Below are 24,089 nucleotides of genomic sequence, written 5' to 3'. Positions count from 1 at the left end.
GAGGAGAAAGGAACAGGTTGACATTCTTTGGGTTCACTCTTTTTTACCTTCTTGAGTTGGCTCAAAAATAGGCCAGGGAAGGATGGCTCTGAAGCCATGTTTTATGTTTGTGAGTGTAGGAGAAAAATCTGAAGGAAATACTGACCTTCCAAACACATTCACTCTCTTCTTCCTTGTGCTCAGGAAGACCATTTCCCCAAATACAGCCAGCAAATGTCAGCTAGGAGAGAGATTCCCCAAGGAATCTGGGGAGAAAAGGAAACCAGGAACACTGCCTAGGATTAGGAAAACTGAGAGGGGTCTGTGCCAAAAAGCACCAGTATGGTCAAGTCATGTCTGCATGTACTTAGTAGCTGCCTCTAATCACCACAGCCCCATGTTCTTTTTGACCCCAAAGAAAAGCCACAGTAACACATTCATTTTCTAGGTTCTTTGTTATTATTTTCAAGAGCAGGACAATCATTCAAGCTCTTAAATTTGAGTACTGAAAACAGGTGGTTTTAGACAGGAGCACCTTTCATTTGTCCTTCACATGAGTTAGAAACCTGATAATTACAAAAGGGGTGGATCTGAGTGGAGTTTGTTGCTGGTCTAAGAGATGAGAAGGTTGAGTTCTGGCTCTGGTTCCTTCACTGGGTGTGGGCAGGTGATCTGTCATTGGGGATGGGAAAACCCAGCCAAAACAGAGAAGAGACTGCTGGGCTTAAATGGGTAGAGGGAGAGATAAAAAGATAAAACAGTTCCAGAGAAGGAACATCACAGTATGTGCATTCTGCCCATACACATCCTCTCTTGCCTGAGAGTGTCAGCAGTTCTCTGTAGATCAAGGATCATGGAGGCCCCTGGAGGAAAATACAGTTTAGTCAGCACAATCCTCAGTTGTGTGTTGGGGTTCACAGTCATTTTGCCAAGCAACTGTAGTGTCAGTCCTGGGAAAAGGGACTGAAGCAGAAAGGGTCTTCCCTCCCCGTGTTGTCTGTTGAAGAGGCAAACCAATGTTTGCGAAAGGGCATGAGAAATAAATAGAACAAGAGAGCAGGGATGTCGTCTGGGGGCAAACGGGGCAGTTAAACCCGTGTGTGTCTACAGGTTCGCGATGTGCCTGAGGCTGAGGGGGCTGCAGAGGTGGAGGGGGACTCCTCGTCCGTTGTGTCCCCTTGTTCCTCCTTGTGGAGGCCAAGGCTGATGTGGCTCTGCAGGGCCGCTGGGGTCAGCCATTCCTTGGGGAGGCAGCTCTGGAGGAAGGGGATGCACGAGCTGAAGTAGGCCAGGCGGTTCACCCAGCGGGGGATCTCTTTCCCACATAATATCTGTGGAGTAAACCAAAAAGGAGCATGGTTAATAGTACCAAAACAAGTGTAGAGGCAATGCCATCCCCATCCACACCACCACCTCAACAGGGAGAACTCCCCGCTGCTCAGGACAGACAGGAGCATCTCCTGCAGTCAGAAAGAGCTGTAATTGCCAATGTCCACACAGCTGCCTGACACACACAGGGACCCCCGCCAGCCACAGGCCTTGGCAGCATCATAACAGAGACCATGGCCCTCAGTGGCTTTGGTGACTGTTCTCTGGGCAGTCCACGGGCAAAAGAACAGGCCTGCTGCTGCTTCTCAAGTCAGACAATGACTTTAGCAAGTAGCTCAAAAAGTCTGGAAAAATATTTAAGCTGTTGCTGGCCAGACCTTGAGGAGCCCAGAAGCTGAGTATGACTAGGTAGATGGAGATGCCTGAGAAGCTGTTCTTGTTGCTCCCTTTCTTTCCTTGGGCTGACACAGTAAGTTCAGTCAAATTACAGTATCTGAGGGTCCTTTTCCCATCCTACCATACCACCCTCTAATTTCTCCTCACATGGTATTTCCTAATATGAGGGGAAAAGCAAAAAAAAAAAAAACCCAGCCTAGGTTGTAAGTATCTGTGTTCCATCATAGATGGTCCTGGCACTGATTTGGATTTCACTCTGCTAGCACAGATACTGTTTTCCGAGGTCATATCAAATTCAGCACGATGAAACAACTTGTTTCATACTGCAGATCCTCTCTTCTGTAGCATTCAACCACGCAGACATAGAGGTGCCAGATTTTAATAGCTGTATCTGGCTTAGACCACATAAAGTATGTTTCCCTTTTTACTTTACTATATTCCCTTACCAGGCACAGAAGAGACAGTGGGGGCAGGCATGCCTCGAGAGCCCCTCATTAGTAAATTTACTGCCTGGGTATAGGACCCTACATTGGCATCCTAGACCCTAAGGTCCCTAGCAGTTTCAGGAGTCATATTACCTAATTCTCCTTCCCTCCTTGTGTTGTTTCCCATGGAGCAAGAGAGACAGAGAGGAAAGTCCACCCCACAGACCTTGTCCCACAACTTACATGAATTAGTGGTTCCAGGGTTGTCCATACTGCACCTTTCACCAATACTAAATTCCTCTGCTCTTCCTCTCACCCTCTTTCTGACTAAAACCACACTTGATTTAATACTAAACAGTGCAAAAACTCAAAGGCTGTTTGTCTGGAGTCCACTAAGATGATGATCTGGTGAAAAGTCTCTTATTGGCAAGGTAATGTAGGGCTTAGAGGTTTCAAGAAGTTTTCAGGGAGAATGGAACATTTTCTAGAGGATGGGCTGTGCTCTATTACAGCTGTTACTGCTGACAAGCAGCTGGTTCTTCCTGCATATGGCCTGGGCAGGATGCTCCAAGCCCCACTCCAAGTCACCTTGAGCATAAAGGAATTAGCTTGCTCCAACAGTGTGGTGTTTCCAATGAGGTGTGGAGAAGGCAGCAAACCTGTGACTGTGCTAATTTGACTACAGAACTCACTTCATTTTGACACGCATTGTTTAAAAATCAGTGTGTGAAATTGGAGACATTATCATTAGATATCAGAGAATGAGCAGAGCCATTTAGCTGCTAAAATTACTTGCAAGCCTAGACTGTTCTTTACCTAATACACTCCAAGGACTTCTATTTCAGTTCTTACCAATGCTGCATTCCACTTAACCTTAGACACAGCTATATGATCTGTATTTTTGAAATTTTTAATCTGGGACAATTACTTTATTAACAATTTTTTATCTCCATTCAAATTCCCCAATTTCCATTGTTAGACCTATTGCCTGAGCCCATAAGTGGATAACCTCTCCACATATGCTTGAGACTCATTTATAGAAAATTTGCTCATCCATTTGATTTTCAGACACTTTTTCACAAGAATACTGTTGTAGTTTAAGTCTGTATTTGATATGTTCTACTCAAACATTTTCACCTCCACTACACTACTTTGACCTGAGCCAAAGTCACAAATAGCATTACAATTCCCCTCAGATTTTGCAGCATTTCTCGTTCTTCCTTTTCAAGAGCTTAGGCATATTGCCATAGAAAATTACTCAGTTTAGGCTCCTTGTGATGCATGCATGCGAGTTTAGTTCTCAAGCAGTTTAAACTTTTAATAAAGACTTCCTCACAGATATTAATAGATAGAACAACTAAACCAGGGTATGATTCTTTGGAAAATTAGCTGAAACAACAGTACAGCATAAGGCAAGATTGCCTGAAATGGAAATTATGGTTTTAAGAGTTGGGTTTATTTTTTAAGCAGATCCCCTAGCAACTGAAATAGCACTTCCCAATGTGGAAGTAGTCCTGAGATGTTTGCCTTTATTTTTTTTATAGCAGCTTCTTCACCCAGAATGAATCAATAAGGCAAGGAAGAGCCAGAAAAAGAATGAAGATGTGTGAGCATCAGGCCACCAAGCAACAAAGGGCAGTTTGTGGAGCTCAAGGATAATGATGAAGTCAATGTGGTTTCCCTTACCTCAGTCTTGCTTGTCATGTCACCTCTTGTCAGTGCCTCATTACTATTCCACAACAGAACACAATGTTCAATAGGAGCAAAAGAGCAATGGCAGGGAATGCTACCAACACAACAATCTGCTTCTGTGTTTTTCATTCCTTGCCATAAAGCATATTGTGCTGGAGCATCTGGCAGTGCTTAGCTAATGGAGAAACATCAAATGAACCTGGCTGCCATGGGATTAAGCCAATTGAGTTTAAATAAAACAGCAGAAGCAAGATGAAGTGGGTGTTTTCCAACTGCATATGAAGTCACAGAAAAATCTACCTACTGCAGCTCTTCTGAGAAATTCTCCACAGGAAACCACTCACTGGAACGATAAATTCACTGGATGCTGTTACCACCCATTGTTTCAATCAGCAGAACCCTTTTTCAGATGTTTTTAGAGTTCAAGATTTCACATGGCTTTTTTTCTTCCTAGTCAAATAAGTGGGGTTTTCTCTGTTGAAGGGGATGAACTTCTCTGTGCTAGGTCATGTGCTAACTCTGGCAGGAGATGTCAATAAATAATAACCTGTTAGAGGTCGGAAATTGCAGCAAGCACAACTTCTGATTGCCTGAGACCAGTTCTCACTTCAGGCACTTGGGCAAAGGCTGCATATGTACTTGCAGCTTCCACTGAGCAGCACCTGCTGACAGAAAACCACAGCTTTCAACCCATAGCTGCAGCTTCTTCTGGGGACTCTGTGTAAGAACTGTGAGTGACCCAGCCAGCACCTGCAGAGTCAATTGAAAACAGCCACTCAGTCATCCATGGCTGAGGCCAAATGGGCAGGAGAAATGGAACCTGACAGTTTGGGTGCTTTTTCTAGGCAACTGTCAAATCCACACCAGGATTTCAACTCATCAAGAAACAACTAATTAAGGATATGAAAATATCCTCCAAGCATCCTAAGCTGTATCATTTTGCACTAAACAGTCACCAGTTAAAATGTACAAACTGCCATGCACCTTCTCCCCTCCCCTAAATGTCCTAGGAGCTACCTGTCTGTGAGGGGCAAGATTTGAACACTTCCCTGTGAAGCTTTGCAGTGGGCAGGGGAACAGCCTAGCAGCTGAGGAGCATGGGCTGAAATGCCATCCAGCAGTGGAAGAAGCTGTCTCCTGCCTTCTAGAAGACAATGTTATCAAGGTGCTGCATTTTGAGGGGGATTTGCTTCTATGGGCATATGCTAGACATTATCTGACATAGTCTAACAGGCTGAGCCCCTTTCAAAATACAGAGAAGAGCTGATCAATTGTAGATCCTAAGAGAAAGCTCTCAAATGCAATTGTTTCTGTGCTGTACTGGATGATGCAACTGGGGCAATTCAAGCCATGCATAGAAGTATAACTCAAGGCACTGAGGAAATTTTTTGTGAGCCCTCTCAGTGGCACCATGCAGTGCTTTAATCCATGAAAATCAAGATGAATAGAGGCAACATAACATTCTTCAAACAATACAAGCTAATTACTTCAATTCTTGTCTTCAAACAGAGGCTTGGAGAGTTTAATACTGAATATCTGCTGAACCACCAGGGCTTCTTCCACTTAGCAGCCTTGCTAAAGATGAGGTGGTGTCCACATGGGACATGTTTCCATTTGAGCTACTGTACAGAATTCCCCTCGGTGTCTCTTAGAGAATGCAGAGGGGTTTTATTGGCACCTGAGGAGTCTAACGCACACCTCAGAGCAATTTAAGAACACAGGCTTTAGAACTCCAGGGAAATCATTACAGTATTTGCATAAAATGGCTCCTACAAGGCCTACACAATACAGCATAGATTATCCTCATCAGAATTTCAGAATAAGGCCATTAGATACAAACCAGCACATCTATCCAGGGAGGCCTGCAGGCTACACTAGAGCAGCCAAAATACATATGCAGAAAGAGAAAATAGCAATTCAATCTATTTAGTACTTTGACACAGCCAGAATAAACCAGTAACCCAATGCACAGGGAGATCTTTTTTGCCACCTCACAAAAACTAACCTGGCATCATAACTGCCCAGTGCTGGCAGAGCTAAGGGAGTTTGAGTGCATCAACAAGGAACATACCTATAGCTCTGCACCCTAATCAGCTGCTGCACATAGTGTGTACACTGAAAATAACATTTCTGAGGGAGAATGGACATGACCACCTTCACACAACACACCTGAAGGTAAAGTCTCACCTTGGTGGAGTTGGCATGCTAGGATCAATTGCTTGAAACAGATTTATAGTATACTTACTGTGTAAAAATTAGTTTCTACTCTGGGGAATTTAAGTGGCCTGTGGGAATCAGCAGGATAGATGAAGTGCCCCTGGGCTGTGAAGCTGTCTGCAGCACACATTCAGCAGAGGCAGGAATAGCCTGTGACTTACAGAGGAAAGGGTATAGCTGAGAAACTGTAGATGAGGATAAATGAGCTCAGTAATGAAGCTGTGTTCTGGGAGTAGCAGGCAAGTCAAAGGAATTTTAAATTATTTTAAGCAGCTGCTTGAAATGCCCCCATTCTCCTATGCAATTCTTTTTTTGTTCTGCAACAGGCAGGGCACTGCAACTCCAGGTCTTCTCCAGGACCATGGGTCTTGTAAAGTAGATGTAGCATCTGAACCATCTATCTGAGACTAGGCAGGAGTGAGGAAAAAAGGAAAGCATTGAAAGGAGAGACTAATACCCATGGTCTTGCTCCCCTTGTGAAGCTAGGTGGAAGGATGTCAGTCACCTCTGTGGAGATAAACATGATAGAAGGGCAGAGTTGCCTTTCTGCAGCAGTCTGCACAGATGATGGGGTAGGTAGCTCTGGGTCAAATGAGACAGCTGGCTCAGCACTCGTAGCACTGTTTCAGCTTCACTGGCCAGGCCACCATTGGAGAGACATAGTGGCTGCAATTGTGAACCTTGTTGAACCACATTCAGAGTTGAATTCTGAGTGGCATCACTGATTAGTCACGTACCAACACTGGAGCATGGCAGTGCCCTCTTGAGCATGAAGGTCTTTGTAATGAGCACTTGTAAGTACAGCCAACCGCTGCAGGGTGATAGGGTAGGTAGCAAGTGGCCTATAACAGATGACTATTTGGGGAAAACTGAGTATAATTGAGTCTGGGCTTGTTAATGGCATTTAAAATAAAGAATCTCCCACAAAATGAATGAACAACTGCAATTCATTCCTATTATCATAATGGGATGAAGAGGAATTGCCTTCTCCTAGCAGATGCTATTTCAAGACCAGTGGCTGAGAACAGCTGTTGCTTAACAAGGTCGTCCTTTCAAGTGTTGTGGATATGCTGAGCATAGCCAGGCCAACCCATATGCAAGGAGGGACAGACATTAACAGTGTCTATTTTTCCTGCATAGCAAACCAGAAAAATCTTGTGTTTCAGTCTCAAGCTTTGTTTCCTAACATTAGTGAGAAGCAGATTTCTGCAGATGGAGATACAATGAGAAGGGAGAATACAGGAACTGAGAGAAATGGAGAAAGATCTGTATGACAATGTTGGCAGGACTCCTAAGGAAAAGGTTCCAGTCTCAAAAGCCTTTCAACATATTCAAACAGTTCATTACACTCTTGACACTCTTCATTTATCATTGGGCAGTGGTGAAAAGGACAGGGGTATTTTTTGCCATCTTCATTCATGGAAAGGAGGCACTGTTCTCAGGCATTTGCACACACACAGACTCAAAAGCTCTATGAGAGTGTGGCTAGGAATGAACTCCTCAGACAGCGTGAACTAACTTAGCTCCAAGGAATTATGCTCGTTTATAACAGATAAGGAAGCAGGGGTTTCAGTTTGGTAAGACAGATGTGACAAGCAGATAAAATAGGTAGATAAACCCACCACATTTACACCAGCCCCACAGAGCTCAAGATATTTTTCTTTTGTTAAATTTCCCCTTAAACTATCTTCTCTTTTAATCTTTTTAATTTTTTTCTCCTATATAGATAACATTATAGGGAAAACCTCAAATAGCTGCAGAGGTATATATTGTGACAAAATCGGGCCTTTTTCAAAAAATTGAAATTATGTACTAAAATCTTGCCATTTATGGTGGTTGATATCTGTGTTCAAATTACCACTCAACTCATATTATTCTCCTGCACAAATAGATAAATGGGGAAAGAAGATGGTCTGAGAGCTGAAAAGTGCATATAAAAAGTTATCCCAGTAATAATTTTTGTTGGGCTATTCAGGCTAGCAAGGCTAGAGAGTTTAACAGCGGGGGAAAAATAATATTTCTATAGAAGCCTTCATTCTAAGGAATTCCCAAAGACTTCATAAATTTCAACTTATACACAACCTACAGCAAGAAATGTTACTTTACTGCTGCAGATACCACACCAGGAATGCAATACAGCAATTTTTTAGCTGTATGTAGTCAAAATTGTGCATGCATACAGGCAGTAGCAAGATGAAAAATTACATCCATCTGAAACCATGAGAATTTATGGGTGCAGAGCATCTTTATAAATAAGCTTCTTTTAAACATATGTGGCGGCTAAAAAAGAGAAAACAAACACAGCCTGTTCTCCATAGAGCTAACAACATTCAAAGGCTGCTGCAGTGAAGCAAGTCTTTCCATCAGCTTTGCTGAGGACTGGCTCAGGCACCAGGAAATAAAGTTTTCCTAATGTTCTTTCATGTCCTGTGGCTGTTTATTTGTTTGTTTCTTCATTTTCTTCTGTCTTTTATGTCTGTTGAGAGCATTGTCTCCCTTACCATTAACAGAATTGAACATAGGTTCTCACTCAACAAAACACCTACCTCCTCTGCAAGAGGGGCAGCTGAAAAGCAATTGTTGACTAAGGAAGACATCAGCATTATTTAGGATTTGCTAAAGATTGGTTTATAAAAGCTTTTGCTGCTTTTGACTGTGACACAAATGCCACCTGAACCTCCTTCCTCTGGTGTTTAATCCTTTCTCTGTGATAGCTTTCAGGCTAAGGAGAGCTTCCTAGATTTTAATAACTTGATGATAAGAAGCCACATGGGATAGTGCCTGGGGATGGACCTGAAAAGCTTTAGTCTTGAATTATTCACTGATGATTAAAAAACTGCCATCGTTTGATCCTTGATTCAGCAAACCTGCCTTATTTCAGGGAATTTGCTGTAAGTCAGGCTTTTCTGAAGAAAGCAGGATTCTGATGTAGGTTTGTTATGTGCTGTCAGTTTTGCTGTGGCTGAAAAAGGATGGGTGAATATTGAGAGAGAAAATAATATGTACTGACTACCATCCCCTGTCACTTCAGCTCGGCTCCACACTCCCCACAAGTAAAATACAATCCCTCTGTTCTACCAAAACTCCAGCCATATTGACAAAGGACAACTGGGACAGCCACACCATCAGGGAAGGATGCACCAGGCATAGCTGTACAGTCAATCACAGAGATATCTTCTGCTGCACTGCAGTCACAAAATATGCATATTTCCTGCTATCACACTGATATGCAATGACAATGTCTCCCTCTTCTATTATCAATAGGACAGATCTCAATAATACCAATAATACAAAGGAAGGGGTAAAGAAACCCTAGCACCCAACCTAGACCCAGTGCAAGCAAACTGCAAGCAAACTTGATTGCACCAAGATCATCCGCTGCCCTTCAAGGAGATTTCAGGTGTGTGGCTTTACCAAGCATTTCCATCTGGCATGCAGGTATAATAATATCCCTATGGTGTCAACATCCATCATGGCTATGCTAGATGCTTGCTGCAGTCCTCAGTAACCATCAGGATCCACTGTGCAGACCCCATCTGTTAATATTCAGGGTATTTCCTGTTGGAGACCATCCTTTTAGGCTGATTTGAGCGTGTTCTGGTGACTTCAGGAAACAGGAAGCTATTTACCTGCCAGGCTGAGCATTGAAGTGCTGCAGCTCTAGGACTCTAGCTGCAAACTATTTGACTGGGACAGGGTTCATAATCCCTGCCTTCTAGGATCCAGCCTTATCTAGGATGCTAAAGAATTTTCCAAGGCTGATCTCAGCCATCTCAAATGCTTAGAAGAATCTCTTTCCCTCCTTTGTCAACAAAGAATAGGCCCAGCTCACTTTGATAACCTCCAGATGTGTTTTCTGAGGCCACTTCAGCCCAAGGACAAGATCACCAGTTCTCCAAAATAATTTTCTCTTTCTAGAAACTTCTGAAGATTTTACAACTTCAAAATGAGCTTCTACAACAACACGGACAAAAACTCCAATTTAGGCCTCTCTCTTCTCCTGCTGAAATGTGTTATCTCCCTGTTTATTTAAATAATAAAGGTAGAACAGTTCCCAGAGGAGAGGCTGAGGGGTTCCCTGCTTCAGAACATCTTGTGGCTGATATTCAGGATAACTTTTCCTGAAATAGAGGACAAAAGGCAAATAAATCCTTAGTCCATCTTGTTCTCCTGCACCTCAGCAATCTTCTCTCTTTCAGTGACTTGTGAACGAGTATGCCTCATCAGCTAGAAGTCCTGTTTGAACCCACAATACATCCTAGCAGTAGTTGTATTAAAACTCTCAGATCCTTCTAAAAGGCTCTGCTTTTGAATACCTGGTTTACTCCAAAAATTTTAGTTCAACTTGTATAATTAGTTCAAATTTTAACCATGTATTCAGATGGCATCTTTGAGCCTGTCCTTTAGATCCAATCATTTGGATCAAGAAATGCTGAAAAATAAGGAAACATTTACTATTTAAATCAGTAAAGGGGTGAAAAGGTTCAGTAGGTACAAAAGGAAGCTGGATAATGAGATACCAATCGTTTTCCTAAACAGTTTTTAATTCCTGAAATCCAAATGACCTTGAATGACCTTCTGAAGAATGATCAAATGTGGGCACTAACTTCACAATTTGGTCTGATATTTTTTAATAGGTTTCTCTGGGTATAAGAAAAAGATAAGATAATTTGAGAAGCAAATAGGGATTTTTGACTGTACTCCATCACCCCTCAGTGATGTAGTGAGATTCTGCTTTCATAAACTTGGAGGGGATTCATACCAGACCATTCAGATGTTTCTCACGGTAGACAGAGGGTTTTGATCTTTTCCAGTACTTAAGATGAATGACTCATACAAATCAAAAAGAGATCATTCCTCCTTCAAGAAGATGAAGGAAAGATGTGATCCAAGCATAAAATCTTTTGCTACTGCCATCCTCAGGTAAAGCTCCAGCATCAACGATTTCTAAGGCAAATCAAACCACTGCCTCTCAATTAATTTCCTAATTATAATGAGCATCAACTTCATATGTTATCAAAAGGCCCCATAAGACCCACTGACTTCATTGCTTTCCTACCACTAGCAAGGCTTTTGGGGACTAAAAGGAGCTGCCTTCTCTGATGCTCAGAAGCCACTCTTCTTTGATAATGATGTGCTATATGTCCTGTAGCAAGTTGCTGCAGAGTTTCCTTAAATAGGGATAGTTGCTTGGCAGTAATCACATTAATGAAAGGAAGAGTGTTTTCCTTGAGTCACTTCACTTATCTTCCAGTTATGGTGCTGATTCAGAGGTGTTTTTCTCCCTTCCCGTGGTGGTTTGTCCTTTTCTGAGATGTGTTGTAGCAACTGTCGTCACTCTGGTAAGAACACAGCTCCACAGCTTATTTAGAAAGCTTCAGAAGCATAGAAAATCGCTGGTGAGAAGTCAAATGAGTTGTCTTCTGTTTGTGGATGTGCTAAGAAGCAGAATCTTTTTCAGAGTCTTTAAGATCAAGTGATATGTGTGATCTTTACACTCAACACTGAGGAATATCACCAGACTGGAGAAGAACCTCAAAGCAGTAAACCTTCATCCTTGCTCTGACCCTCTAGTTGCTGCTATCTCCTGTGCAGAAGCTGTCCCCAGGCACTGTACACTCAGCATGTGCCCACCTATCCAAAGGACTCATATTCATATATGCCCAAACTCAAACCCTGTCAGCCAGCCTTCCACCTTTAGCTGTGTTTGGAAGTACAAGCTGTGCCAAGTATACTTTTGCTTCTCCCAGGATCTTCCTTCCACAATCCACATTCTATTGTAGGCTTGCAGGGAAATTATGAGCCATGCTCTTGCACTGAAAAGAGCCTTCTGACAGCAATTTCATAATTCCCTGTGTCTGCATGCTCCTACCCTTACTTATACCCAAAGAACAGACTTGGTGACAAAATGTATAAGTACAAGCCTTTCTTGGCACCTCACATCATAGTTTCTTGTGGCCCACTGCTGCAGTGACCAGTGTTTCTGCAAAGCAGTGGCAAGGACTAAGACCTTCAGGTCCTCACAAGTGAACTTACAGTGCAGGAATTTCTTTAAGTTTGGCTTTTCCCTGCCTTTATGTCTTCAATAGAGCAATTTGTCACTTCTGCCCTTTCTATCTCACATCTCCGTGTTCTAAAAGAGTCAAGAAATTCAACAGTTCACATTATAGAAAAAACTAATTATTTTAGCTGTTTTGTTTTAAAATGTTTTTCTAATGTTTAAAAGCCAGTATTTTTTTACCATCTGTCAGAGTTTAAATAGCCTTTTTCATCAGCCAGGACAACTCATAAAGAACAGAAATACTTTGCAATTACTTGAAGAGCCCTTTGAACATACTGCTGTAAGTATACATTGGGGAGGATTGCAGGAGATTGTTAGGAACAAAGTAACCTAAAACAGATGATCAAACAGAAGGGCTTTTTCCAATCTTGACATAGTCCTAAACTGAATTCCCCACACATGCATAACTTCATCAGAATGAAACCCCACTGGAGTACTAGAGCACAGAATGGTACATAAACTCAGAACAGGACGGGAAGTTTGGGATCTGATGATGATGATGACTTCACTGGTTTTTCTTTGTATAAATTGTAAGCATAAGTCCTCGAGAGGGATTGCCCATCCTTTTGGACAGTTTCTTCAGAGAGTATGGTAGTACTTGATTTTGGGGACTGTCAGCATAAGCAACATGAAAGGAGTAAGCCTCTTGTAGGCAAGTTGCTAATCCCAGTTAATGGACCTCTTCGTTTTAACCCAAAAACAATTTGCTTAAGAGATTTATAAATACTGGTATCATGACACCATGTTGCAGGAATCAAGTGGCTGAGGCAACCTTGACTAGATTTTCACTGCTTGAATCAAGGTCCTCTCACATTTCCACACTGACATAGATGGTGAGGGTAAAGGGAGGCTGCAAGGGGGTATAAAGTGGTGTGTATAGAGTGACCTTAAATTGGAGCTGGGCCAATGCACAGGGAATGCATCAAATTTCTTTCCTATAATTATCCATCAGGAACTTCTACCCTGCTTTACATCAGAACTTCCTTCAATACTAATCAAAATTCTGTGCAGACACTTATGTTTTCTCATAGTTCTTCACTTCTTGAATAACCCAAAGTTCCTGGTGAAGAAGACTCCACAGGAAGAGACTCCTGATCCTCTTTGTTCCAGTAGCTGCTCGTTAAAAGTCCATAGGGAACTGGCAAAGCAGGGAGAGAACTAAGTCTTGGGCAAGTTAAATATGCTTGACAGTCTGCAGTAAGGAGTAAGGAAACTTCAGAACTAAGTGGCAATGAGAGAATAACAAAGAAAGCCCCCTGCATCTTACAAATGATGTGGGCAGGAAGTTCAGAAGAGATGCATGGATTCAGGGACAGGCTCAGTTCCACAGCAGCACACAATGAGGCTGCAATTGTACTGCAAAGTAAGTTTTTTTCAGAGGTAGATAGTAGATCAAAGGCATGTCCAGTGGTTAAGTACAGTTTAGCTGCCTGTGCTGGACTCCTATAGTCCAAGGATTTTCCAAGGTGCATGGCCAAATGGCACAGTGGCAGTCATAGGCTCAGACATGCCTCAACCATCAGCAGTCACCCTGCATTTAACTCTTGAAGACTTTTACCAGTTATCATGGTGAGACCCAAGGCATCATCATATTAAATGTGTATTTGACAGAAAAAATGTTTCTAAACAGAAGTAGATGGAAGATTTCTGAATGGATATTCTATTTGTTAAGAAAACACAGATAAAGGAAAAGAAAACAAAAAAGTCTGAAAATAAAGTCTGGTTTCAGCAGTCCTTTTGAGAATGAGGAACCTGTCCTACAAGTCCTGGCAATTGGATATGTGACTAATGAGCAAGCCCACAGCCAGCTGAGAAAATTAAGGTGCCTGACACAGCTCCCTAGCACGGAGCCTGCAACCAAACCTCAGGGCCTGCCAGACAGGTCTGTGGTAACCACACATTAACTCAGACATGACCACTCAGCTCTGAAGCTCTGTCCCTGGTTTTGCATGCTGAAACAGAACAATACAAGCCAAAAAGCAAGTAGCTAACGCTAGCAGATGAGAGAGCTGTCATCAAAAGATTTCAGAGCCCTTTTTGAAGGAAGCAAATAACTCAGTATGCAAGGAGGGAGATCCTTTGGCACAGCATAGAGATGTGACCTGCCTGGCATTACCCAGGCTCAGAAAAACCCTTAACTTAAATCTCCTTAACTGTTCACAATGGCTTATGCCTGTAAGCAGAAAAGCCTAAAGGCCTGTTGGGAGAGAGCTGGGCATTCCCTCTTTCATGCTAAAAAGCATCCTCCACCCCAAGCCCTCTCTGGAGTGAAAGGTCATTGTGGTACCTATAGCATCACCTTTCAGATGGACTACAGCTTGATCTTGAGAGATCAAGAACTTGCACACAAAATCCTTGGCTTTGTTTTTTTGTGGCTGGAATGAAACCCCAGTTCCAGTGCTTCATTGTATTGAGAAAAATTTCTACATCTTTTCTTTTAATTCTTTGAATAATTTTTTTCCAGTTTACTGTCTTTAACTGTCACATAACATGAGTATTCTATAATAGGTGCTAAATATTTTTGTTGTTGTTATTATTACTCCTTCGCAGATGACAAGTCTGAAGAAAAGAGCAATAGAAATACTAAGGAGACACATCTCAGAATTGATTTTTGAGTGCAAATATAATTTCTGCTTTCTGGCCTATATGGTGACACATATCTACATAGACTTGTGAGCCAGTCATCATGTAGCCAGCAAGTTCTGTGCATTGTGAGGATGCATTTTGTAGCTCTACATGGAAGGGACTGGACCTTCCCAATGGGGTGATTTTTGGTTTGTTTAGTTTTAATGGGAAGTACAGGAAGAAGAGAAAAAAAAAATCACTTAGGCTGGGAAGTAAAGAAAGCTTTCAGATGTTGAGAATAGAAACTTTCAGTTCTGTCTCAATAGATTTAAAGAAGGCTTGCTCCAAAACATCACAAGTATCTCAAGATAAGCTATGCTACTTCTCACCCAGCTCCAAATAGCCACAATGACTCTACTTACCAGAATGGATGGGACTACCTATTGTAAGGCAGCCACACATATTCCTCATGTTGCTGACTGAGGCTTATTGAAAGGCTGGGTCTTTTGCTTAGTGTCATACCACCAGCTATTTTTATCAGAATTTCGGCTCCCATTTTCTGTATCCCCATGCTAGAGACCATCCAGGACAATCTGCTCCTGGACCTGCTGTTCAGCTCCTCCGGGTTTGCATTTGTAATGTATTGGAGAGGGTTGATAAACACAGGCATATGTGAAGAGCAACGGCAACAAGAAATCCTTGCCTATGAAGAACTTATTTAAACTGACATAAATCTCAAGAAAATTCTTCTCCTGGGAGCAGAAGTGTCAGAATCAGCCATTCAGGCTTTTGCTTTACAATCTAGACAGGTTATGGGGCAATGAATGAGCACTCTGAATCCACCAAGAAAGCTCTTGCAGGAAAACTTAACCCTAAACTCCCTCCTATAAAGATTCCTACTAAAAGCATATTGAAAACAAAATTTAACATACTCTACTAGTTTTTCCTATAAGATCTCTTGACTTGTGTTAGGAAAGCTGGACAAGGAAGGGGCAGTGAGGAATACACTGATGTGTAGCAGTAGACTCAAGGAAGGATGGCTTTGAGCTTATATCTTAGAGACAAGACAGATATTTTACCTTTCAAAGTACACAGTAAGCAGTGACTTTATTTCACTGCTGCAGGTAAAGGATTTTGTCTTTTCCCAATAATCCCACAGCTTTCTCCTGAATTTCCTTCATAATTTTTAAAGTTCCTATTTTTTGTTTTAGTAATTTGATGTTTCATTCCAAATTAGTAGTGTGGATTTACTCACTGTACTACTTGGAACTTCATTCTGTTTGTACCAATTCAATTCCTTACTGTTTGTTTTAATTTGCTAACATTTACAGAAAGGACTCTATATATAATTAATAAGGATGGAACCAATAGAGAATTGGTGTTCCTAAGAGCCAAGTATGTCCCTTGCAAGTCAGTTGCTGGTTCTCAGATTCACTCAGTATTTTCTTACAAAATCCTACAGTGCCTTTTCCACACATCTCACCTTGGACTCGTGATGGGCTTGTTTGGGGATGAAGGAACGCTTGTGGCAAAAGAGATTATTGGCATAGGACTGTTGCCCCATATGATGAAGAAAGGAAAGAGATGTGTAATCAATTAGGATGGGGATCCCATAAGGAGAAATTAAAGTTTCACTGTTACTGCAGTCCTGCTCTAGTATGACAAATGATATTCTCTCCTTGAGTTTGCCATAAAGCAAGTATGGAAAGCACAGGAAGAGTTTTTATGGAAGGCCATTTCCATTTTGTGCTTTTTGCATCTTTTCCTGACACTGGGTTATGATCTGGAAATCAGATTCACATAGATGCTGGATATTCACACCTTAATTGAAGCACACTTTAGCTCATCTGGGAGTTGAGGGAGAAGGCAACTTCTGCCCAGAATAATCACATCTTCGGGAATCAAAATCAGATACCCCAAATGAGCAGATAAATGGAATAAGATTTGTGTTTCTCTGTGCTTCAGTTGTCTCTGAATAGTAATAACAGCTCTGTTATATAATTTCTCAAAACTCACAGTGGTATTGAGAACATGGAAGTGAATAAGCACCAAAGATGTCTATGAGAAAATCAATTCTTTTTTTAAATAGGTTTGGCTGGTGCAGATTAAATAAAGAAAAAGAATGGCCACTCTCTAAATACTGCAATTTTTTGTTTCCAGAACACTGACAAACCATTTTTATGCCTTTGCACACTGTTATTTATGTTTGTTATAAAAATGATGCAAATTTGCATGCTAACCAGGTCTGTCCTTTCAATTCCTGCTCAGTGCCTGTTCAGTGAACTAAATTACAAGCACTCCTGTTTTCCCACACAGCTTAGACCAAACATGTGATAAACCTGCCACATCTCTACCTCCTGATCCCCTCCCTTTCAACAGCAAAGGGCTTCCAAAAATATTAAGGGCAGACAGAATATTTGGCTATGGGCTCTGACTTGGCAGGGTGTGCTGACCCTAGGTCCCTTTTTGTGAACAATACTACAGATCTGAAGCAGTAAAAAGTGAATAACTAAACCCTGTTTGTGCCCACCTCAGCCAGAGCAGAAGAAAAGTGATTACAGTTCTTGTGCATCAAGTGGTACGCGTTTCCTTTGTATTCCTTGCCCAGCTCTTCCATAATCTTATCCACGTCCTCTTCTGTGAAGTCTGTAGTGCCCAAGGCAATGGATTCTCTAGTTAAAAACAAAACATACAACAGGAAAAAACAGAAAGACACAGTGAAGAGTGTGATACATACCAAGGGAGAAGGAAATAATCAGATATTGGCAAGAAGGACAGCCTTGAAATGTAATGGATATGCATATGTGAGGCCATCAGAGATTCTTACTAAGAGAATGGCACAGTAATATCCACAGCTTTTCCACAAAGCAAGTTATCACACAGGCAACAGCCCTGAGATCTTCTTGCTCACCACCAGGGAAGTCTCAGCATCTGCTCCTACTCTGCCCATCATCCCAGAAGAGAAATTTCTATTATAAGAGAGGAGATGTTTTTTTCACAATTGAGAGGGTCCCCTGGGCCAGGAAGGAGCAGACTGAAAACTTGATGCAGAAACCTATTTCTTCTCCCAATATTCACTCAGTAGCACTTGCTCTAAAATGGCCCTCAACATAAACTGGCAGTCTGGCAAGGTCAAGCCCCCCTGCCACGGACATTTCCTTGACCCACAGTCCCACAGTCTGAACACCTTGAACAGCACAAGAATGCAGCATCCTCTTAGACTCCTCTAGCAGTCCATCTGTCCCTTGTAACAGAGCAGCAATAAACATGCAATGAGTGACTTCGGGTACTCTGTGTGGTATCCACAGATAGGTGGTACTCATAAAAGGAGAAGTCTTATTTTTTCTCCTTATGCATTTGCTCTGTGTAACAGGCAAAACTGGGAGCACAGAAGATGAATAAAATGAGAAAAGAGAACTGCACTAATTTGTAAGCTTGCTTTTAATCCCTGACAAACACAGTTCATCACTGTTCCCTGTTTGCTGTACACACTCTTTTATCCACCTCCAAAATCCCTGCAGGGCTGCCTTTGAATCAGGGTCATGTAAAGGATGGCAGTGAAGGCACTTATGAGGAGAGTGACAGGAGGACCCAGAGGACAGGACTTGCCTGCTCCCCCTACACTGGTAGCTACCAGGGGCAGAGGGGAAGATGTAGAAAAGGGCCCTTACTTGAATTTAAAGGTCTCGCCAAGTTCTACCGCACTGCCAGGTGTGATCTCGAAAATCCCACTGAAAGGGTAGGGATGCCCTCCATAGGCAAACTCTGACAAGGAAAGAAACAGACTGTGAGTAATTGAATGAACGCCATGTCAGGAAAAGGTCTATGGCAGCTGTCTGCATGGCTCAACATCAGCACCAGGGCCTGGGCTATTGCCAAAATCTGTTTCAGCCAGACTGAAAGCTGTTTTCACTGCCTGGTTACCTTTTGGACTGAGGATGCCCTCACAGCCTCCCTACATGCTAGCACTACTGCTTTCCCACAGCACCAGGAAAACTCTCCAAGAATGTCTCTGTCTCCATCCAGGTGACTTTCTCTCAGTGGAAAGTTCTGCATTGAAGGCATCTGGATAAACTGTGAGAGGCTGCCAGTGGTGCCACTGAGCTGGAAGAAGCAGTTTCTAGAACAGGGAGAAATCCAGTCTTCCAGAGGGATTTACAGGCAGAGAGTGGGAAATCTTTGCAGAAAGCCAGGCTGATTGTACCCTGCTGCCTCAGCATGCAGGTCAGGCCAGGGGGTCCCTCCATGTCATACAGGCCACCACCTTGCTTGGCCTGTGAAACACAGCCTGTGATCCTCATGGTGTCACACAGGCCATCACACAGGGCCTGTGAACTCCTCTGTGCTCAAGGTGGGAATAGCACCAACAGGAGTTCTGGCTACTGCATGGCACTGCTTAAAAGTATCATGAGTGGGTAGCCAAACATTCCCATTTAATGCTGAAAAAGGAAACAAAGTCTGTGATGCTAGTTCACCCTTCCCCACACTACAGATGTTTTCCAGATCCCTTGACTTTTGAAATGAGCTCTAATCAGCTAGTGCCCTATCCAGACAATTTGTAAGTCTTACATGACATTTTCCTTTCTTTGTAACTCTAGTGTTTCAAATCAACAGTTTCCAATACCTAGAAACCCAGATTCCAAGATCTCTAGACCATACACTTTTATAAAGAATTACTGAAAAGAAGATTTTTCCTGACAGAATTAGCACAAACACATCTGCAGGCCTTAAGACAGCTCCTGATCGACCTCTGTTCCCCCTCCCTCATTTCTCCCATTCTCTATCCCCCTCCTTCACTACAGAATGGCTTTCTAGCATTGCTCCTCCTATCTGCCATCCTGCTCCACACTTGCACAAGCTACACAGGCTGCAGTTACAGGCTGAATAAGAAGGACTGCATGCTTTACAACAGAACTGCATGAGCTCCTCCTAGACTTCACAATGGGCTCTGAAAAGAGAATTGGCTGAGTTTTTCAGTTTTTATTCCTCAAAACATTCCTTGCCAAAAGCTGTAAGTTCGGGGTGCTTTTCCATATCTGGAGAAGGCCATATCTGGCCATACAGTCGTCCCCATGTTCTGCAGGTAGTAAAAGGGAAATACTTCATACCTCTGCCGTAGATCTCGATGCCGGAGTGGAAGACACCGATCCCCAAGGTGGAGGTGTATTCATTTATCCAGTACTACAGTAAGAGAAAAGCCACATTGGGAAGCATTAGTGGAAAAGAAACACATGAGCTTGGTCTAGGGTATGTCCCTCATCTCCCCATCTCCTCTTAAGGAGAAGAGTGATTTTGAAATTGTCTTGAGACAAACAAATTGAGACTTTTACAGACCAACAGAAGTGGATACTGTGTTTATTCAGATGGACTGGATTAGCTCTCCAAAAAATGCTCATCTAACTCTTTCTACCTAAGGTACTAACCTGTATTAAGATACAACAGGACCTGAACTTGCATAAACCCAGCTGCTAGAGAATCTGTGATTATTTATCTATCTTCTCACCTAACACCTGACACTGAGTCAGTTTTATCAATTCACTTGCCTTATTTGATCTTCAAAATCGTCAGTAAGAGAATCCCCAATTATTTTACACACACCTTGTAATATCACCTCCCAGCACCCCTACTTATTATTAGTTTTTAGGGAAAGAAATCATAGAGATAGATGTTTGTTGCCCCAATAGGTCAGACAAATTTTCCAGAGGAGCTGTTAAGTGACTCCATTGCTCTGGAGCCCAGCATTCCCCATCACATTTAGAGCAGAGAAGCACTGCAGTCCAGTGCATGTGTGTGATGCTCCTCTGGCAAGCACTGTGCCTGTTTCCAGCACACCGTGAAGGACAGTGCAGACACCCAAACAAGGCCTAGCTAAGCTAATTCCAGAGCGAGGAGCTGTACAGCCATGCCAGGGCAGTGCTGCATTGGACATAATTAGCCCTGCTCTGCATCAGTGTTTATTAGGTCAGCTGCAGAGCTGCACTGCTACAGAAATGATGTTTTCAGGCACTGAGGGAACTGCCCATGCCTGGTATATTTACAGTTCACTTACAGCTGCTGTGCAATGAAAATATGTCTTCTAGTAACTCAGAGCAACTAAATTCTGGTTTCAATCTACCACTGCGAAGAAAATGAGTGTTGTTCTCTTGTTCTTGTACAAGGACATGACAGGATCTTTAAACTAATATTCTCTACTGGGTCTGGTAGCAGCTTCTTGTGGGACCAGAATAAGCTGCACCTCCCCTGTGTCTGGTGTCATTGAGCTGCCATGGTATGAGTAAGAGCCCCTCTGCTGTCAGGCAACCAGAGGTCTGGCATACTCCAATGATTGTGCTTGCACTGCTTGCTTATGTATTTATGATGACTGCAGTAGCTCTGTAAATCACCTGAACATGTTTTCTGCAAAGCCACTACTACTGTGAAAAAACACAGTAGCTTTGATATGAAAGCCACAGTCCCAAGCCTGACTTAATGTATGGCTAATCTTGATATCTTAAACCATGTCCCCAAAAATGCTTGCCTCTAGCTGTACAGCAGTTCCATTTTCCTCCAGAAATGGCTGTAATGCTTCTTGTTCTTTGTGAGTTTTTTTTAATCACAAATGATGTATTGTTGCAGAAGGGCAGCAAACTGCCTGACTCCAGCTGGACCTCTGCTGACCTTGTGTAACCTCCATTTACTTCACTTGAATTATGCAAACTCTTGTTTTTAGGGTCAGGTGGCTCTCAGCCATGGACATGCACATGAGCAGTGAACCCTGGGTTGAACACCATGTCTGGTATTTAGGTACCCATGCCTTCTGCTGCCATTCCACACAGTTCTCTGCAGCAGGAATATCCCTACTCTGCTGCTGGGAAAGAAGACAGAGGTAGAGGCCACACATGGCACCATGGGACAAAAGCCTGTCTCCCCTGGACACAAAACCCTCAGTTCAGTTCCTGAATCTCCCACACCTGGTAGAATCATAGAATCTTTAAGGTTAGAAAATACCACTAAGATCATCAAAACCAGCCATCAACCTAGCACCACCACCATGTTCACCACTAAACCATGTTCTCAATGCCATATCCCCTCATTTTTTAAATACTTCCAAGGATGGTGACTCCACCACTTTGTTGTACACTCTGTTCCAACGCTTGACAACCTTTTCTGTGAGGATATTTTTCCTAATATCTATTCTGAACCTCCCTTTACACAACTTGAGCTAATTTCCATCCTGTCACTTGTTGCCTGAGAGCAGAGACCAACCCTTACCTCACTACAGCCTCCTGTCACATGGTTGTAAAGAGCAATCAGGTCTCCCCTGAGCCTCATTTTCTCCAGGCTAAACACTCCCAGCTCCTCAGACTTGTGCTTGAGGCCCTTCACCAGCTCTGTTGCCTTTCTCTGGATCTGCTCCAACATCTCAATGCCTTGCTTGTAGTGAGGGGTCCAAAACTGGATACAAGGTTTGAAGGGCTTCACCAGTGCAGAGCACAGGGGGACAATCACTGCCCTGCTCCTCCTGGCCACGCTATTGCTGATCCAGGCCAGGATGCCATTGGCCTTCTTGGCCACCTGGGCACAGCTGGCTCATGTTCAGCTGCTGTAGGCCAGCACCCCCAGGTCCTTTCCTGCCAGGCAGCTTTCCAGTCACTCGTCCCCCAGCCTAAAGCACTGCCTGGGGCTGTTGTGACCCAAGTGCAGGACCTGGCATTTTACCTTACTCCACTCATATGATTTGCCATAGCCCATTGATCCAGCCTGTCCAGACCCCTCTGCAGAGCCTTCCTGCCCTCAAGCAGATCAACATTCCTGTCCAGCTTTTTGTTGTCTGCAAACTGACTGAAGGGGCACTCATGGGTTAACTCCTCAGATAGTCTCAGGTAGTCTCAGTGAGCTTCAGAGAAGCACTGGTTTCTCAAATCCTACTGAAACAACTCCCAGATGATATGGTAAGTAGGTTGTCTTCTTCCCTCAGGCTGAGCTATTGCATACAACCGAAACATGCCCAGGTCACGCCAGCTGCTTTGCTTAGAGAAGTAACTGATAGGAAGAGAAGGGAGACTTTTTGAATTAGAAATACTCTTGCCAGTTATCAAAATCAGGGCTATCTGCAGAGCCTCATCTGCATCACTCTTTGTATTTCAAATAAGGAAGTTACACCAAAAGCCACTTGCAGCTATAGCTTTTTCTTCTTCCATATTAAAGGTTGTGTTGGATCCAAACAACAAATAAGCAAACAAGCAAGAAAAAGACCCTCTCCTTGACTGACTACTTGTTAGAATAATGTTCTGAGGCTTGACCACCTCATACATGCAGAGCAGTCTCGACTCACAAGCCTGCCCTGTCCACCCCCAAGCACTCTTGTTCACAGCACAGAATTTCAGCCCCTGCAATCCATCCTGCCCAGCTGCAGGAGCAGAGACAGGCTTCAGGTCAGCTCTGAAAGCACAAGTGATAAGAAGGCTCCTCCGGATATAAAGAAGAGAGGAGCAGAAGTGTTTCTCTGACTGATGCCAGATGTTGCAAGATTATGACTATCACACGGACATTTCTGTATTTAAATGATGTATTTTTCAGCATTAATTCCTTTAAATGAGCTATTATGGATTGAAGCACAACAACCTCAGCCAGACCTGAATTTGGACTGAACAGAAGCTATCCTGGTTTAGTATAGTACCTACTTTCAAATAATTTCAATCACACAAGGGTGTTATTGAAGCAGGGTCTGACTTGCATCTTGGTTGTATTGATACAATACTGATATGATCTACTGGCAAAACCAAAGTGCAGGGCTTTGAATCATGGCTGTACTGTCCTCATCTCACCTGTGTCTCCAGGGTGCTGTGGAATCTGCCTCCAGTGTGTGACTGAACTCACAGTGAATGCCTCACAGCACTTTGGCACAGCCCCCGGCTTGTCTCGGGAGGAAGCTCTGCTAAAGTGAACATGTCAGTCACTTGCTGAGCTGGAAAAGAGAATCCAAGCCTGATTTGAAACCGGGTTTGTACACACATGCACGAGCTGGCCTTGTTTTTTAAGGGGTTTGCAATTCTGAGCATAAAAACAGCAGCAACAGTCAACAAATACTCATCTCTGGAGTAAACTGGTTATTGCTTAGATTAAAACCAAAAATCTGCAGCCTGTTCAGGCAGATGAAAAGAGCCAGGCAACTGAATACAGCAGTATCTTACAGGGAGTTGTGATTCATGCTTGCATTACATACTGCCTGGAAAATTGTGCCCTAAACCATGCAGAGAGGGACTTGGAGCATTCTGTCTCATTTCCACCTTCAACAGAGATGGAGAATAGCTCAGATGATAACAGAGGCAGGGAAGAAGGCTAACCAGCCTATTATCACTTCATAACAGCAGCAGATAGCCCAGAACTCACAATTCAAACCCAGAAAGGAACCTCTGCATTTAGTTTGTAGAGTATCGGTTAAT

At 42.9% G+C, this 24,089-nt stretch overlaps 1 protein-coding gene across 1 annotated transcript in view; it reads right to left on the bottom strand.

Moving 5' to 3' along the window:
• Nucleotides 1–415: 415 nt before the first annotated feature.
• The window catches only part of LOC106849026 (deubiquitinase DESI2-like), a 53,172-nt gene continuing 29,498 nt past the window's right edge, over nt 416–24,089 (bottom strand). The window contains exons 2-5 of the mRNA XM_014869381.2: nt 19,773–19,845; nt 18,336–18,429; nt 17,195–17,336; nt 416–1,310 (exon numbers count right to left, since the gene is read on the bottom strand). Coding sequence (XP_014724867.1) covers nt 1,068–1,310; nt 17,195–17,336; nt 18,336–18,429; nt 19,773–19,845 — 552 coding nt within the window. The 3' untranslated portion in view covers nt 416–1,067. The remainder of the gene's footprint in view (nt 1,311–17,194; nt 17,337–18,335; nt 18,430–19,772; nt 19,846–24,089) is intronic.

This window comes from Sturnus vulgaris, chromosome 6, assembly GCF_052056855.1.
Source record: "Sturnus vulgaris isolate bStuVul1 chromosome 6, bStuVul1.hap1, whole genome shotgun sequence".
In the NCBI taxonomy this organism is placed as follows: Eukaryota; Metazoa; Chordata; class Aves; order Passeriformes; family Sturnidae; genus Sturnus; species Sturnus vulgaris.
Note: the sequence above shows the minus strand (reverse complement) of the source record. Positions and strands in the feature narration are given on the sequence as shown.